The 16,428-nt window shown below is 53.9% G+C and overlaps 1 protein-coding gene across 1 annotated transcript in view; it reads right to left on the bottom strand.

The window, feature by feature from the left end:
• The window catches only part of CRTAC1 (cartilage acidic protein 1), a 132,261-nt gene that overhangs the window by 30,921 nt on the left and 84,912 nt on the right, over positions 1-16,428 (bottom strand). The window contains exons 4-5 of the mRNA XM_082854932.1: positions 8,583-8,719; positions 3,320-3,476 (exon numbers count right to left, since the gene is read on the bottom strand). Of these exons, the coding sequence (XP_082711058.1) occupies positions 3,320-3,476; positions 8,583-8,719 (294 nt within the window). The remainder of the gene's footprint in view (positions 1-3,319; positions 3,477-8,582; positions 8,720-16,428) is intronic.

The raw sequence follows: 16,428 nt of genomic DNA, 5'->3' as shown, positions 1-16,428 counted from the left end.
GGCCAGGGCGAGACAGGGTCCAGAGTGAAGAAGGGAGGAGAGATGGATTCCAGTGGGAACAGGGCTGAAGATGCCCACGCCTGTGCCCAGGACTGGAGGACATGCCAGGAGACACATGCAGAATACCTCCAGGGCAGGGGTTAGCCCTGCTTGCTTTGTGCTTCCCCCTGGGCTCCCTACAACCAGGAGGTGCCCAGCAGAGGGTCCTGGCATCCTTCCTTCAGAACCTCAGAGGAGGGTGTTGATGTCTGCTACACTCGGTGGGTACTGCCTGTGTGCTAGGCCCTGTGCCAGGCATGCTCTATGTTTATCTCCTTTAATACCCCCCATTTTTCCGGTGAGAAAACTGAGGCCCAGAGAGGTTAATAAGTTGCCCACTGCTGCCTGGGAAGGAGGACATGGTGGAGGCAGGATCTGCACCCAGTACTCTGGCTCCAGATCCTGTCCACTTAGCAGCTCTGCTCGACGGCTAGTTCAAGGTCCTCAGAGAGCCTATGGGACGTTCCTGAGATCATTCGGGGCCAGAGAGGCAGTGCAAACTTTTTGGTCCCCACCTTCCCCCACCTTGAGTTCCTGCCTGGCTCTCTCATGGGGAGAACTAGTTCTCAGGATTCCCATGCAGGGCAGTTCAGGCTCCAAGAGGCTGCAGGCAGCGGGGGTCTTGGAGAACCAGGAACCATGGGGGAGTGGCCTTCCCTCTGCTCAACTCTGCACCAGCAGCTCTGGCTGCGCCGCCCTCCAGGGGCCCTCGAGTCCCCCGAGAGCGGGCGCGCTGGCCGCTAGATGGCACTGTAGACCCAGTAGAGCGGCGGCCGCAGGCAGAATCCCGAGTCCGGACGACATGCCTCCCCTCCTCCTCCCGCGGAGCCGGACAGCCCGGTGCGGGCTTCGCCATTGCCCGGCCTGCAGACCGGTATGCCCAGGCCAACCCACTGCTACCCTGAGCAGCCCAGGCCAGGCAGCTGTTTCAGGCAAAAAAACAAAAACAAAAAACCGGGAGCCGCAATTAAAGTCCAGAGGGCCAGTCCCGGGGGCTGAGTTTTCGGTGGTCGGGCCCCTTCCTCTTTCACCAGCCCCTTCTGTCTTGCAGGCTGGAGCAGGATTCTCAAGCTGGAGGTCATCAGAAAGGTCAGCTGGTTGTGGCAGTTTAGGCATCAGGGGCCGGGGCTCTAAGTGCTAGTTTCTCTGCAAACCTCCTGTGTGACCTTGGGCAAGTCTCTTCTCCTCTCTGGACCTGGATTTGTTCTTTTGCAAACAGGAGGTTCTCCAGGGTCTGTCTGGCAGATGGGTGTTGTGTGCCTTGGCTCCGGGGACCTGACTGCACATCTGGCCATGGCTTGCTTCCCTCACTGCCTGCGTCTCTCCCCACTCCCCAGGCCCCAGGGCACCAGCCTGGAGCCGAGCACTGGCCACGTGGCAGAGCCTCGGCAGTCAGGCCCTTACATTGGGGTCCATTCCTGGGGCTCAGGAGGTTGCTCTGGGCTAGTTTTCCAGCCATATGTCCATGTGTTGTGAACAGAGTGACGACGGGGGCTGCACGGTAGCGTTGCGGGGCTTGGAGGGCAGGGAAAGGGTGGGCTGGGAAGGCGGGCAGACAGAATAGTAACTTGGTGGGCCAAATAGGTTCTTGTCAGCCAAATGGCTTTTGGAAGTCTGCAACGCTGCTCTAGCATGTCCTCTGGGCATGCCAGCTGCCCCGGCCTGCCTGCCTGCTCCACGGAAGCTGCTGTCCCTTCCTTGAGCTGCCCCGTCCTTCCAGCACAGCCTGGCACAGTTGGCCGGTGCCCCATCCCCACCCTGTGCTCCTCACCGGTCTCCTCTTGGTCCCCTCCTTCCCCGTCCCTGGTTCCTGCCAGCCCTTCTGCCGGCCCCACCAGCGTGAACAGTGTCCCCTCTATGCTCACACCCAGCCTTCTGAATTCTTTGATTCTGTGTATAACCCTCGCTCCCAGACCTTGCCTCCCTTCCAGCTCATCATTTTCAAGTGCTTCATCTCCCCAGTCTCCCCTCCTTCTCCTGCAGATCAAGGCACTTAATTGCCAAAACAGCCCAGTGCATAGAACTGAGAACTGTTCAGAAAAATTGTCTGCACAAGTCGAGGCTGAAGCTCCTGCATGTTTATTCCTTTTCCCAGGCAAACATGGTTTATTACTGACATTCAGCCTCTCTGCTGCACGTTCCCAGGCAGAGCTCTCGCGCATTCTGATGGAGCTGAGCTGTGCAAACTGTTTTATTGTCTAGCCGTTTGTTCCCACAAACTTTGTCAGACAGGTCAACATCAATCTTTCCCTCTCACTGAGGTGGACAGCTGGCTGGAGAAAGGCATGGTAAACTCGGGAGAGGCTGTGACGACCCTTTCCGGGTAGGGCTTTGAGACGATGCCACCACCCGGGTGTCTGGCGGCAGGGGGAATGGCGCAAATGACCCTTCAAGGATCCTTCCAGCCCCCAAATTTGGATCCAGGCCAGCTGCCACTTGGAATTCTGTAGTGCAAATTGGGATGGGTATATTGGGAAGGTCAACCACTGAGGGAATTTCTACACCCAAAGTGCAGGTTGGGTGTGAGTGAGGCCAGAGTTCACGTGAGAAGCTGTGTACACCTCTGGCTTCCTGATTTTTGGCGCCCCAGACAGGAACTGGATTGCTCTGCCATCAGCAGTCTATTGGCAGATGATCAGAGTTTAGTCAGCAGCCGTGCTGGAATTAGAAAAACAGCCTTCCCTAGAACAATCTCCCTGTCAGAGACTCTGACAATAGGTCCCCCATCCAGAAAGATGTGCGGGGAGCGTGACTTCAAAAAAAGTGCTGGAGAGGTTTTGGAACAAGAACACAATTCTTCGAGCTCAGTTATCTGAGACGGGACCCAGCTGCAGGTTAGGGATTTAGCGCTCACTTCCTGGCCGCTTATGTGCAGGTAAATAATTTCACCTGCTGTTTGGCAATAAAGAAGGCTTTAAATCTGGGCCTCTGTGACTTGTCAGTTTTCTCCTACAGAACCTGTTCACCCATCATTCGGGTTACAGCGGGGAATGGGGCAAGAGGTTCCAAGGAGAGGAGGATGTGGTGATGTTCTTGGCTGTCTGACGTCACCCACTGGGCCCCCCCCAAAAGCCCACCCCTGCCAGATGTCTCATCATCTGGAGAGGTCGCGTGGGAAGAAGCCGTCTATGGGTGGTGGGATGGAATAAAGCCTTCATCCTCCCTCCCCAGAGACACAAACCCACCCTCTCCGGTGGTCTCTGATGTATTAGACTCAGCCTTGCAGGGTTCCAGCCCCCAGCCCCTCCAGCTCACAGCCCCCCCATGTCACGCCGCCTACCTGTGTATTTGCTGACCCCAGCCTCAGCAGCGACGTCTCTGAGCGCCAGAATGCCTCGGGAGAGGTCGCTGGCCTCCGGATCCATTTCAATGAGGGCGTCAGGGCCCACATTACCGTAGGCGTAATTGGCGATGTAGATGGAGTAGCGTCCGGAGCCCTGAGGAGGAAGGGAAGGAGGGTAGTTGAGCAGGACCACGGCGTGGGGTGGGGTGGGGGGGGCGGGGGGCCCAGAGAGCAGCTCCCCCGCTCCTCTCGCAGGACCATAGCTCTTTCACAGGTTCGGCCTCTGCTCCCGGGGTCTGGCGTGCGTGACCTTGCACGACACAACTCCAGAGGTGCTTTTCATAGAGGCTACGAAGCGCACGACACCCCCAGAGTCCTACAGCAAAGCGGCCCCGCTTTTCCTTCCATCCTGTTCCAGAAGAACATCCCTCCCTCTCCTCCACAACCACCTTTTTATAGACAGTTTTCTAATGTGCCTTCTCCTCCAGCTGAGCTCTCTCCAGCTGCCAGCCGGGGTAGCTGCTCAATAAATATTTGCTGATTGATTGATCTACCAATTCCCATTATTCTCAGTCTCGCTCTCCCATTCTGGCTCGCTCCAGCCAAGATGACAAGCAAATTCGTGAGCCATCTCCCTGCCCCACCTCCACCCTGTACTTCTTCACTCCTCCACTTGGGTAGCTCGATAGGCTCAGCTACGCCAGGCTCCTCCTTCCCACTTCCACCCCCTTGTTTTTCCCACGTTACCAGAAAGAAATAGTATATTGCTCCTGCCTTTATAACACTGTCTCAAATATGTTTGTATATTTTCCCCTTTGCATCCAGGAGAAGCCCTGGGCACCAGCTCCTCCTTGCTGTAGGCATTCTCTTCTCTAGTCCAAGCCACAGCTGATGAAAGATTCTTTCCTGCCTGTTATTATAATGGTGTTATTTCTTCAATGGATACCTTCTTTCCCCCAAGAGATCCACACAATTTCTCAATCAGTTTTCTAGCTTTCCTCTTATCCCTTGCAGCATTTCCCTCCAATTAATCAGACAGTACATATTTCTTGAGCTCTAATGATGTGCAAGGTGCTGGGGTATGAATGTACTTAAGACCAAGTCTTTGTCCTTAGGTTGCTTATAGTCTAGTTTAAAGGAAGCTGACAAGGACCTGCTGTATAGCACAGGGAACTATACTCAGTATTTTGTAATAACCTATAAGAGAAAAGAATCTAAAAAACATAGATATATATGTATGTATAATTGAATCACTTTGCTGTACACCTGAAACTAGCACAACATTGTAAACCGACTATACTTAAATAAAAAATAAAAGTAAAAAAAAAAAACAAAGGAAGCTATAAACACAAAACGACCCAGGAAAAACAGCTGAATTTAAGGCAGCAAAGTGTGCTCTGTCACCACCTCTTCTCAGCCCTCTTTGCTTTCCTCTATTTCCCGTCCAATGGTCCCATGAGAGCCCCTCTCACCTAACTGGTCACTTTATCCCTTCTTTGGGACCGTTTTCTTTGGGGAAACTGATTAGGAGACACTTGGGTCTAACAGGTGGGTGAAGCCAAGGAAGGAGTTCAGGGTCTCCTGGCGGAAGCAGGTGCATCAGCAATTATATGTCTGATTGAGTGTGTACAGGGTTTCCTGGGTGCACAGAAGAGGGGCTCTTAACCCAGAGGAAGGGCACCTCGCCATGGGGAGTTCAGAAAAGGCTTTCTAGGAGAAGTCTTGGCCAGGTGAAGTGGAGGGGAAAGAACCTTCCAGGCAGAGATGAGACAGAGAGTGATGAATGTCGGGAAGCCACAAACAGTTCGTTCAATGCTGTCAGAATGTACAAAGCAAGGTGGGGCCTGTCGGGGGAGGACGCTGGAGAAGGTGGCCAACCTGTTCTGTAAAGATTTCTCGGCCCCTTCATTTTTGGTTCCCTGAGTCTCTAGCCTGCTATCTGGGAACCGATGCTTTACAAGTCTTGTTACTCAAAGTGGTCCCTGGGCCAGCAGCATCCGTGTCACCTGGGAGCGTGTTAGAAATACAGACTCTCAGGCCCCAGCCCAGACCTGCTGAATCAGAACCTGCATTGCCACAAGATCCCCAGTGATCCCTACACAAAAATGAACTTTGAGTTGCACTGCGTTACAACATGGTTTTGTGATTAGGGGAGAATTTGAAAGGTTCTTGCCCATCACAGGAGCTTGGTATATGTGTGTGGAATGGCTGGATGAAGAGAGAATGAATGGGGCCAAAGGGGAAAGTGCACCACCACTGTGGCGCTTCCTGACCGTACCAGCTGTTAGCAATCTCATCGACAAATGGGCAATTAAGCCCAGATGAACTGAAATGCACTCTGCTAGAAATTAGGATATTTATAAAATTCATTTATACCTAGTTCCTTACTTCAGTGTATTGGGTTGACAGAAAAACATAGATGTGTTACAGTTATAGAAGACTGAAGAAATTCACATGTGAACTTGACCCAGTAATTCTGGGAGGGGGAGCTAGTTCCAGGGGAGGGAAGGTGTTCCTGCAGCTTTGGGTCAAGGGCAGTGGGTCTCACCCTGTAGCCAACCTCAGAATCACCTGAGGGGCTTATGAAAACATGGATGCTGGGTCCTATCCCCAGAGTTTCTGATTCAGGAAGCCCCAAGAATCTGCATTTCTAACAAGTTCCCAGGCGAAGCTGGTGCTGCTGTTTCAGGAACCACACTCTGAGAACCACTGGTCTGGGGCTGTCAGTCTGGATCCTAGTCACAGCTCTGCCCCAACTGGCTCTGTGCCCTTGGGCAGGTCCCTCGCCCACTTTGGCCATATCTCCTCACGTGTTAAGTGGGAATCATAGCCCCCCTGCTTCCTGGCAGGGCTGCTGAGAAGATGAAATGAGACAACGTATGTGAAAGGTCTTTGAAAAGATAAAAATGCTATATAAACATGAGGCAGAATCATTATCGATCAGGGAACGCTTCTTGTAAGAGATCGGCTTTGAGCTGGATCCAGAAAGGTGGATGAGTGATGAGGCACCTGAAGATGAAGGGCAGAGGTGCTCCAGGTTTGGGACAGAGAACGGATGAGGGCTGCGAGGGGAGCGGGAGAGAACGGCACACCGTAGGGGTTGAGGCTATTACCTGGTGCGAAGCTGTCAAGCTTTAGCATAATTCAGAGTCACCTTTGGGCCCAGTTGAAACCAGGGCTGTGGGGCCCCACCCCCAGGGGTTCTGATTGGTAGGTCTGGAGGGTGGAGTGGGGTAGGACCTGAGAATTTGCATTTCTAACAATGCTGATGCTGCTAGTCTGGAGCAGGTATGCTAACAGGCCCCAGGTAGGGGTTGTGGGGCTGAGGAAGGAGGAGGTCAGACGTTGTAATAGAACCTGGGGTTAGAAATGTGTATCTGACACGGGTTTACCCGGAGGCAGGGCAGCAGGGAGGTGAAAGGCATCTGATTATTTTCAGCCAGCAGGGCTCAATTCCTGCCTTTGCCTGCCGCTTACTGTTGTGACCAAGGTCAAGTAGCTTACTGCTAGAAGCCTTAGTTTCCCTACCTGTAAAATGGGGATAACGATAACATGTACCTCATAGGCTTACTTTGAGGATTCAATGAGATGGTACGTGGAAACCACTTAGCACAGAGCTTGGCACGTGGCCAGTTTAACAAGCGTTAGCTATTATTATATTATTATTGTCTTTGTTATGTTAATATTATATTCTTAACGTTATGATTGCTCTTGTATTTTCCCATACCACACTGCATCCCTGTCTCTCAACTTCCACACCGGCATTGACCTCTCCACAGTTCTCAGGCCTCAGGGGTTGCCAAGGTGGTGGCTGGATGCAGCAAGTAGCCCCTCTCCTGGCGGCAGACCAGCTGTGTGGGCGTTTTCTAGTTCCCTGAGGCTGGGCCTGGGTAGGGCGTGAGCAAGCCACTAAGTGCCCGCCTCCTGCGCTTCTCTTTTTGCACTTCACGTGGTGCCCCCCCCCGTGGTTAAGTGCGTTGGTGTTCAGATGACCTTGTTAGGACAGAGCGAGTCTCTGTGATTAACCTTCAGGCCCTCCCACCAGTGCTGAGAAGATTCCTGCCTTAGCCGAGTGTGGCAGCCCTGGTCCTGAAGGGGTGAGACAGGAAGCCAGGAGGAGACACGGGAAGAGGCCTGGCAGCAGCGCGGCCAGGCCTGGCGCCCCCCAGAACCCCCAGTCCCCGGGGCCGCTCGCTGAGCCGCCTCCCGGTTTCCTCCCACCAGGCAGGGCCAAGTGTGGCTTCACAGCCCGGCCTGGTGCTCTTCCCGGCACCAGCTTGATAAGAAATAAGTATTTATACCCGGCACCTGCCTTCTCCCAAGGCCTGGAGGCCCCTGCTGTGAAGATCACGCTGAAAGCCCAGTCCCCTCAGTGCCACATCAGTCCCCATCTCAGTCCCGAAATGAGCTGGCCCCCTTGTGCCTGTCCCCAGAACGGGGGCCAGAGATGCTCCCATGGAAGCTGGGCAGCAGCTGGGTCCCTGACTTAGTGAGGACTGTTTTGTAAAGCCAGGGAGGGGGCGGCAGGGAAGCAGGTGACAGGCGGGATAAATCACCTCCACTCCGCGCTCTGGCTCTGGCTGGTTGCCCGGGACGCACGCCCGGGGGTGGGGGTGGGCGCCCCACAGGGCAGATGGCTGCAGCTGCTCCTGCCCTCGCCTCTCGGCCTTTCTACCCCGCACTCCGAGTTGAGCACCTGTGTGCCGGGTGGACCAGCCGGGCGGGAAAGGATTGATGGAGCTATGGGTTAACTAAAGTACTTGTAATTCAGGCAACCCTCCACTCACCCACCCAGGAGCCACTTTGCTTGTGCGTTCACTTGTTCCATAAATACTTATGGGGGAGGAGGCCTGATGGTGCAATGCCTGGCACATAGTAGGCACTTCATAAATAAGAGTTGAATAAACGAATGAATGAGCACAAGGTTCAGAGCTGAGAGATTCTGATTCATGTCCGAGCCACACCACCAATCTGTTTTGGGTCCTCAGACAGGTCCCTGCTCCAAGCTGGGGCTCAGTGCCCTCCTCTGCCCGGTGGACACAACGATGACAGCCCCTGGTTGCTGGAAAGGCCTCAGGGGGGGAAAGGATGTGAAAGTATGTTAGCACCTACTACGCGTAAGGCCCTGCGGGAGCGGCCTTGGGCTCTGCCCTCGGGAGCCACGCTCTGTCCGGGGACGTCTGCCTGGGTCTCCCCTCCTGGCCGACACATCGCTGTGTGCCCCCCTTCTCCCCAGGCCCCCATGTACCCCTGGACTCACCCTCCTGTCCACGCAGGCCACAGAGCGCCCGGCAAAGAGGCTGGCCACGCCGCGGGCCACGTTGACCTCGTCACTCAGGATGTCTTCCCAGCGGTTATTGCGGAACTTGAACAACTTGTCCGTGTACGTGGCCACCCCTGGAGAGAGGAGGGAAGGGAGGGCTGGTGGCCGGTGCGGCACGTACCGCAGGGGTTGGGGCCACAGGTGAACGGGTCGCCTGCGGCACGGTGAGCGCTTAGGCAGCTGCGACCCCTCTCCTGGGGACACGCAGGGATTCTCAGTTGAGAGAAGAGACTCTGAGGCTTATGAAAATGGTCGGCCCAGCCCTCAGGAACTTGGGAGGCCGTGTGCCCACTCTGGGCGCTGAGCTGACCCTCAACACGGGGTCTTGGGGCCTGGAGCTGACCCGGGATCTCGCGGTCTGCACGGCGCTCCTGCCGCACCACGAGCACGACCCTGGGATTGCCAGTATTTCACGCCCAAACTCAACCAAGGACGTCTCTTTCTCCAGGAGCTGCCGCCCACATTCTCTGCTGAACCACAGGACCTGATCTGGGTCTCAGAAGAAATGGTCCGGGCTGGCGGGTGGGTCTCTAAGTCCAAATCGAGGAAGGGGCTGGAAGTTGAGCTCTGACAGGTGTGTCACCAACACTCCAGGAAAACTGGATGGCAGTGGGGTCGGCACTCCTATGGGGTGAGGGTTTGTGGAGAGGCAATGGGCGCAGCCTGAGGGGAGCAGGTGACGCGGTGGTCAGGAACTCGGGGTTCAGAGTAAACGGGACTGAGTCTCAGGCTCGGTTCTACCGAGGTTCTACTTCTGGGCTCTAGTTGTTGACTTCGGGCAAGTCTGAGCCTCAGTGTCCTTATCTGGAAATGGGGACGATAACAACTGCATTCCAGCTTAATTCAAGGGGTAAACGAGGTGATGCACCTGAAAGAGTTAGCACGGCGCCGCCCATCCCCCTGGGGGTTGGAGGTCGATTATTCCCGTTCATAGACAGGGGGACCCTCTGAGGTGCTTCTGGGACCTCAGCTCTGCACGGCAGGGGTGCGGTGAGAGTGAGTGTGGGGAGAGTGAGTGTAAGAGTGAGTGTGAGGATAAGTGTGTGAAAGTGAGTGTGTGGGAATGCACAGGACTGAGTGGGTGGGTGAGAGTGAGAATGTGAGTAAAAATGAGTGTAAGTGTGAGATCGAGTGTAAGAATGAGTGTGAGAGTGAGTGGATGAGTGTGAGTGTGTGTGGTGAGGGCTGTGCACAGGAGGCTCCTCAGGTGGCTCTACCTGGGAGAGGACAAAGGGTGTGCTCTCCGAGTGGCCTCACACAGGCACCTCCTAAGACCTCGGGGACACACAGGGGCTGGCGTATCGTCTGTGGGGCCTGGAGCTGGCCTTCGGGATGCTCCCCGGACTCCAGGGAGCTGGCACGGGGGCAGAGCTGTGCCACTCTGCCTGGCCCTCCCGGCGGCGCAGAGGAGGAGGGGAAGGCCCTTTCCCAGCAGAGCGGAAGGCAGATCCAGGGGTCCTGCCGGCGTCTATGGGGTGGGGCTTGGGCTGAGGAGCCGCAGCTGGGGTCTGCACAGAGCTGCCTGGCTTGGGAGGGTGGCCCACGGGCGCCGCTGAGGAGCCTGATCTGGACAGAAGCGCAGGTGCCGACTCAGAGGGCCTGAGCCTGTGTCCAGCTCTGACTCCTGTTTGCTCGGGGCCTTGGCCGGTTCCTTATCCTCTCCGCAGCCTCGGTTTCCTCATCTGAGAGTTGGGGGTAACGGCTGTGCCTCCTCCCTCCCAGCATCGCTGTGGGAACCGCAGGGGAAAACTCTGGGGCCCCGGGTTGGCACGCGGGGACTGTCCTCTGGCCGCTCTGTGCCACCCCGGGCTCCCGGGCCCTCGTCGCAATCCCCGGGGACCAGATGTGTCTAGAGATTGAGATTTTTTTCCTTTCACGTGTCAGAAAGGTAACACAGTGCATACACCGTTTATTACATAACACCCCCATCAGGGACCAGGGCAGCACCCTGTAATTAAACACATTAATATTTCTGCAGTGAAATATACAAATAGTCACACTAGGTGGGATAAATATAGCCCATAAATAGCTCACGTCAGCTCAGGACAGGTTTTGCTATCAATTCACTTTCCCACGAACTTAAAAAAAGCACTTGAGGCTTTCAGAGCGTTCTGGATTTCAGGACTGCGGAAAAGGGACTGTGGACTGAGACTGCCATCCTCATGCCTGTTCCCGAGGCAGTGGCAGCCTTGTCATCGCCTTCTGACGCCTGGGGGGCCTCCGAGGACGGCACTGCAGGCTTCCAGGTGCCCAGCTTTCACAACAGCGAGCGACCCTTGCCCTTCTCTGTCAAACCAGGGCCTCTTTAGACTGCACCTCCAGCTCGTCTAGTCCCACCTGAAATCCTGAGGTTAAACTCTACCAAAGCTTAGCCTAGGTGAGAAGGCAGCTGCGGGCAGCTGGGGCTCTGCAGAGCTCTGATGGGCACCTCTGCATTCAGCGGGAGAAATTTCTCAAGCCGCCGAGTTCCTGCCTCAGCTAGACAAGAGGAAAAAACGAGCCCAGGGTGACTCTATACCCCTCTCTTTGCCTCATCACCCCCAATTCCCCCTGCTCACATTTGCCAACATTTCCTAAAGTGTGCTTTGTGGAACCCTGGTCTCTGCCAGCTGCCTGGAGAAAAGATTTCGTGATCGTCTGCGTTCAGGAAAGACTGCACCTTCCATCCACCCTTGGAGATTCTCAGTGGCCATCAGTCTATCGCAACTTTGAAAAGTCCTGCAATAAATCACGGGCTTAATTTGACTTGAGCCAGCCTTTCCCAAACATACTCGGCCATGGAACCCCTTTTTGCAGCTCACCTGTCAGCATCCGGCAGAACTAGCCTTGTTCTTAGCAAACTGCTGCGCGGGGGTGTTGACTTCGGGCCACGTTCTGGGCTTTGTGGCCAGAGGGGTTAGGGCGCCACGTACTGTTAGCCTCTTCCCCCCTTCCAGCCTCCCGACTTCTGAGCTGACCAGGGACGCCCAGAAGAATAAACTAAGGTAGAATGTGCAGCAGTGATGCACAGCCTTGTAGATCATAAACGGGAACGGCAAAATCAATGGCAGCCCTTCTGCAGGCAGAGGCCTGGAGGCCTGGGCGACAGGAGGGATGGGAGCCTGTGATTTAGGAAGAGCAAACGCTCTGGCAGCTGCAACCTGGGTAATTAGGTGTGTCAGGAAGACAGATAAACAGTGAGCTGTGTGGGTCGATGGCACTGGCAATAAACACCCAGCACTGGCCCCTGGCCCATGTCAGCGTGTCATCCCACCTTCTGGCTCCTTGTAGCTGCACTCTGCCCTGGGGCCCCTCACTGAGTCGGGGGCAGCAGCTCGGGAAGAAGAGAGGCTGTTAGTGTAGGAGAGAGGGGCTCTCCCGAGTCCCTGGGGGTGACTCCTGCAGACCGGAGGCCTGGGAGAAACAGGGCATTCAAGGGCAGGGCAGGGGGCTCTGGAGGTCACGGCCCCTCTGAGAGGCACATCTGAGGACTTCCGTTCCCACCCAGACTTTGGCCTGTTGGCATTAAGGGAGCATTGAAGGTCTCAGAGCTCAGTGGAACCAGCAGTTGTTGCCAGGTGGCCAGTTGAGAAGGCCAAGTGGAGGAGGCTCAAGGGCCCACCACTCCCTGCTGGGTGCTGGGGGAGGCCTCATGGAAGTAGGAGTCTCAGTCCCTCACTCAGGGCACTAATAGTTCATTTGATGACAGGAGGGATGGGCAGAGGCGATGCCATGGGACTGCGGTAAAACTAATACTACTTCACATTCCTACAGAGCTTTCTATGTGCCAGGCGCTTCACACACATTCACTCACTAACCCTCGCCACAAGCCCACAGGGTAGGTACTATTTTCAGGACCAATTTACAGATGAAGGACCTGAGGCACAAGAGGCAAGGGGACTTGCCTATGATCCCCCAACTAGCAGAGCCCCGCAGAGACAACAGGACAGTACATCACGGAGATGCTGTGAAATCAGGCCACAGTGATCAGGGAGGGCTTCGTGACAGAGGAGGCACCTGAACCAAAGCATCAGAGTAACAACAGCATGGCTCCAGCGTGCAGAGCACTTAGTATAACCAGGCTCTGCATGAAGCACTTCTTCTTGTTTTTTTACAATCATCATCTTGCCTAAACCCCTCAGGCACCTTGAAAGGTGGTGTAGCCCCATTTTACAGATGGAGAAATTGAGGGGCAGAGAGGTTAAGTCAGTTGCCCAAGAGCCAGTGGGTGGTGGAGACAGAGTCAAACCCAGGTCTTTCTGACTCCAAAGCCTGTGCTTCTGAGCACTCACTCCACTGCCCGTTAGGCAGAGAGGAGGGGCGGTGCTAAGGCCAGGCGGGGAAGCATCGGCAAAGGCACAGAGGGGACACTGAGTTTGCCTAGAGGGGAGGGTTTGTGCAGGTGCAGGAGGAACAGCATGGCAGGCCAGGAGATAGCCACTAATCCAGCACTGAGGGTGAAGGAGCCACGGGTGGTTTCTGATCTGGGGAAGACAGTGTTTCTGGAAGATTCACCTGGCAGTGGAGCGAGGTGTGGGCTAACAGCGGGGAAAATGAAGTGGGGAGGCCGCTTCTGGAGTAGCTCAGGCACGATCCCGGGTGACGCTACAGGGAAAGTGGGGAAGAAGCTCTGGGTACCGGAGGCTGGAGAAGGAGGGGCGGGAGGGCGTGGCTCGGTGCGGCGGATCAGAGCCAGTCCACAGTGCGGGGTTAGTGATGGAAGCAGGGACACTGGGCCAGCCGAGGGTGGAAGCAGGAGCTTGGCCTTTGAGGGGATCATAAGGTGGCCGAGAAGGCATGCCCAAGGGCTCGCTGGCCATGAGGGATGGCAGGTTGCAGAGCAGTGAGGCTGGAGCTGGGGCGGAAGGGAAAGACCAGTCTTTCTTCCTTCTCAATCTTTCTTCTTCCATCCCAGGGAGAAGAGAGAAATCCAATGAACCTCTGCCGAGTGCATGACCCACATTAGCTCAGTTGGTCCTCTCCACAGTCGCATCAGGAAGATAGATTCTTTGTTTTACAGAGAGAAATTGGGCTCAGAGGATTGAACCGTTTACCTAACGCACAGCTGTTGTTAAGTGGCAATGCCGAGCCTCCAACTAGGGTCTGACTGCAAAGCCCCCCACCACATATTAAAGAGCTGGGCAGATTATGGAGAACAGTATGGAGATTGCCTACAAAACTAAAAATAGAGCTACCATATGACCTAGCAATCCCACTCCTGGGCATATATCCAGACAAAACCATAATTCGAAAGGAGGCATGCACTCTGATGTTCACTGCAGCTCTATTTACAAAAGCCAGGCCATGGAAGCAACCTAAACGTCCATAGACAGAGGAATGGATAAAGAAGATGTAGTACATATACACAATGGAATATTACTCAGCCATAAAAAGGAATGAAATAATGCCATTTGCAGAGACATGGATGGACCTAGAGATTGTCATACAGAGTGAAGTAAGTCAGAAAGAGACAAATATCATATAATATCGCTTATATGTGGAATCTGGAAAAATGGCACAGATGAACTTATTTGCAAAGCAGAAATAGAGACACAGATGCAGAAAACAAACTTATGGTTACCAAAGGGGGAAGGGGGTGTGTGGGATGAATTGGGAGATTGGGATTGACATATATACACTACTATATATAAAATAGATAACTAATGAGAACACACTATATAGCAGAGGGAACTCTGCTCAATGCTCTGTGGTGACCTAAATGGGAAGGCAGTCTAAAAAAGAGGGGATATATGTATATGTATAACTGATTCACTTTGCTGCACAGCAGACACTAAAAATAAGTAAATAAATAGCTGGGCGGGGGCTGGTGGAGGGCAGTCCTGGCTCCCGAGGAACCGCATTCTTTGTTAGGACCGAGGAAGTGGATTTCAGGGCTCTGTGCTCTTCATGACGCTGCTTGGACAGCCTCATCCCATCCTCGCTTCTTCTGGGGCCACGTGGGAATGAGGCACAGTGGGGATGGGGGCGGGGAGCCTGAGCAGTTCATGCGCTCTTCTCCCCAAATGGGATCATGCTGGGGGAGCCGAAAATCTGGGCCTTGTGTCCAAGGGAAACATGGCTGGAGATCAGGAGACCCTGGGATCCATTTTAGGGCTTAGAGGATCCTAGGAAAAGAGGGCGGAGCCTCAGGGTTAGTGCATGTCAGGCTTTACCAGGCACAGGAAGTCCTGGCCATCCTGGTAAAATGCAGATTCTGGTCTAGTCAGTCTGGGGTGGGGCCTGAGATTCTGCAAATTTATGAGCTTCCAGCTGTTGCCAGTGCTGGGCTGCGAAAGCTGCTTTGAGAAGCGAGGTGTAGAGCATCTGGGTGCAGCAGGACTGGGCCTGAGTGAAGAGCTGTGGACAGTGGGTGCTCTCTCAAGGCAGACTCATTTGCTGGGGGGCAGAAGAGCCTGGAAGTGCAAGGCGCCCCCGATTTCCGTTCTTCTCTCTGGCACAGTGACTGAAGCCTCCTCCCTGAGAGGTTACAAAAGCCCTGCTGAAGGCCTAAGTATAATATGGAGCTCAGAAGCCATCCGAGAAAAGGGTCATAAATCCAAGTTCATAAAAGGAAAAATGTTCTGCACTGCAAAACCCACCATGAGTGAAGACAAAAGAAAAATGACAAACAAGAGGAAACTATATGCAACTTGTATGACAGACAGAGGGCTGGTTTCCCTAACTTATAAAGAGGTGTTACAAATCAGTACGAAGAAGGCTGATAATCAATAGAAAAAAGAGACTCAAATATAAAAAATATGTTCAGCCTCACTCATTTTAAGAAAAATTAAAACTACACTTAGATCCCAATTTTTTTCCTATCAGATTAGCAAATATTTTAAAAAATGATGACATGTATTGGTGAGACTATTGGGGTGGGAAAGGCTCACTGGTATCAGGGCTGATAGGGGTGTAATTAGGACTGTCCCTTTGAAGGACATGTCATGCCTATCAAAACTACCCCTGTATATTCCTTTGATGCAGCAATTCCATTTCTATGAACTTACCTTACAGATACACCTGGAATTGTGGAGAATGGCATGTTGTACAAGCTTATTCATTCGGTGGCACTGTTTGCAAGCAATCTAACTATTCATCAACAGAGGCCAATTCAACAAATGGCAAATCTATACAACAGAGTACTATACAGCCATAAAAAGAATGAGAACGCTCTCTGTGTGCTGCTGTGAAATACTGTCCAAAGCTGATTGTTAAACCAAAAAGTAAGGGGCAGTACTGTGAACAGAGCGTGCTACTATTTGTGTAGAAAGGGAGGGAGGTATGTGTAGATTGAAGATGGCGGAGGGTCGGTGACCATCCTGCTGAACTGAATGAGTTAATAAATAAGGTAGGGTGTGGGGCCCACAGTCCACAGTGACCCATTCAGCACCACACTCCTACTACCCCAGGCCAGGTCACGCGGGCAGGAGAGCTCAGGGCCAAGCGGAGCAGCAGCTGGAGTAGCCAGCGCAGGAACCCTGAGGGATGGGCTCTGGGCAGGAGCTGCAGGAGGTCCTGGGTTCCTGGATGTGGGGGGGGGTGTTGGAGCGGGCCTCTTGTCCGCCTTTGTCCTGCACACACCCCTACCTGGTTTTTTACAGAGTAGTGTTGCCTGAAACACGCTGGCTAGTACTCTTCCAGGTCAGTTAAGCTGTACGCTGCTTTCCTGCTCCGGGCCTCTTGGGATTGTGGTCAGTCTTCCTCTGTTCCCTCCCTCTTACTACTTTCCAGTTCTTAACCCTTGAGCTGTGCCTACCTGATACCCTCATCTGTGTGGTGTCTTATTTACATGATGGTCCTTTTC

The sequence above is a fragment of the Leucopleurus acutus genome (genome assembly GCF_964270905.1).
Source record: "Leucopleurus acutus genome assembly, chromosome: 14".
In the NCBI taxonomy this organism is placed as follows: Eukaryota; Metazoa; Chordata; class Mammalia; order Artiodactyla; family Delphinidae; genus Leucopleurus; species Leucopleurus acutus.
Note: the sequence above shows the minus strand (reverse complement) of the source record. Positions and strands in the feature narration are given on the sequence as shown.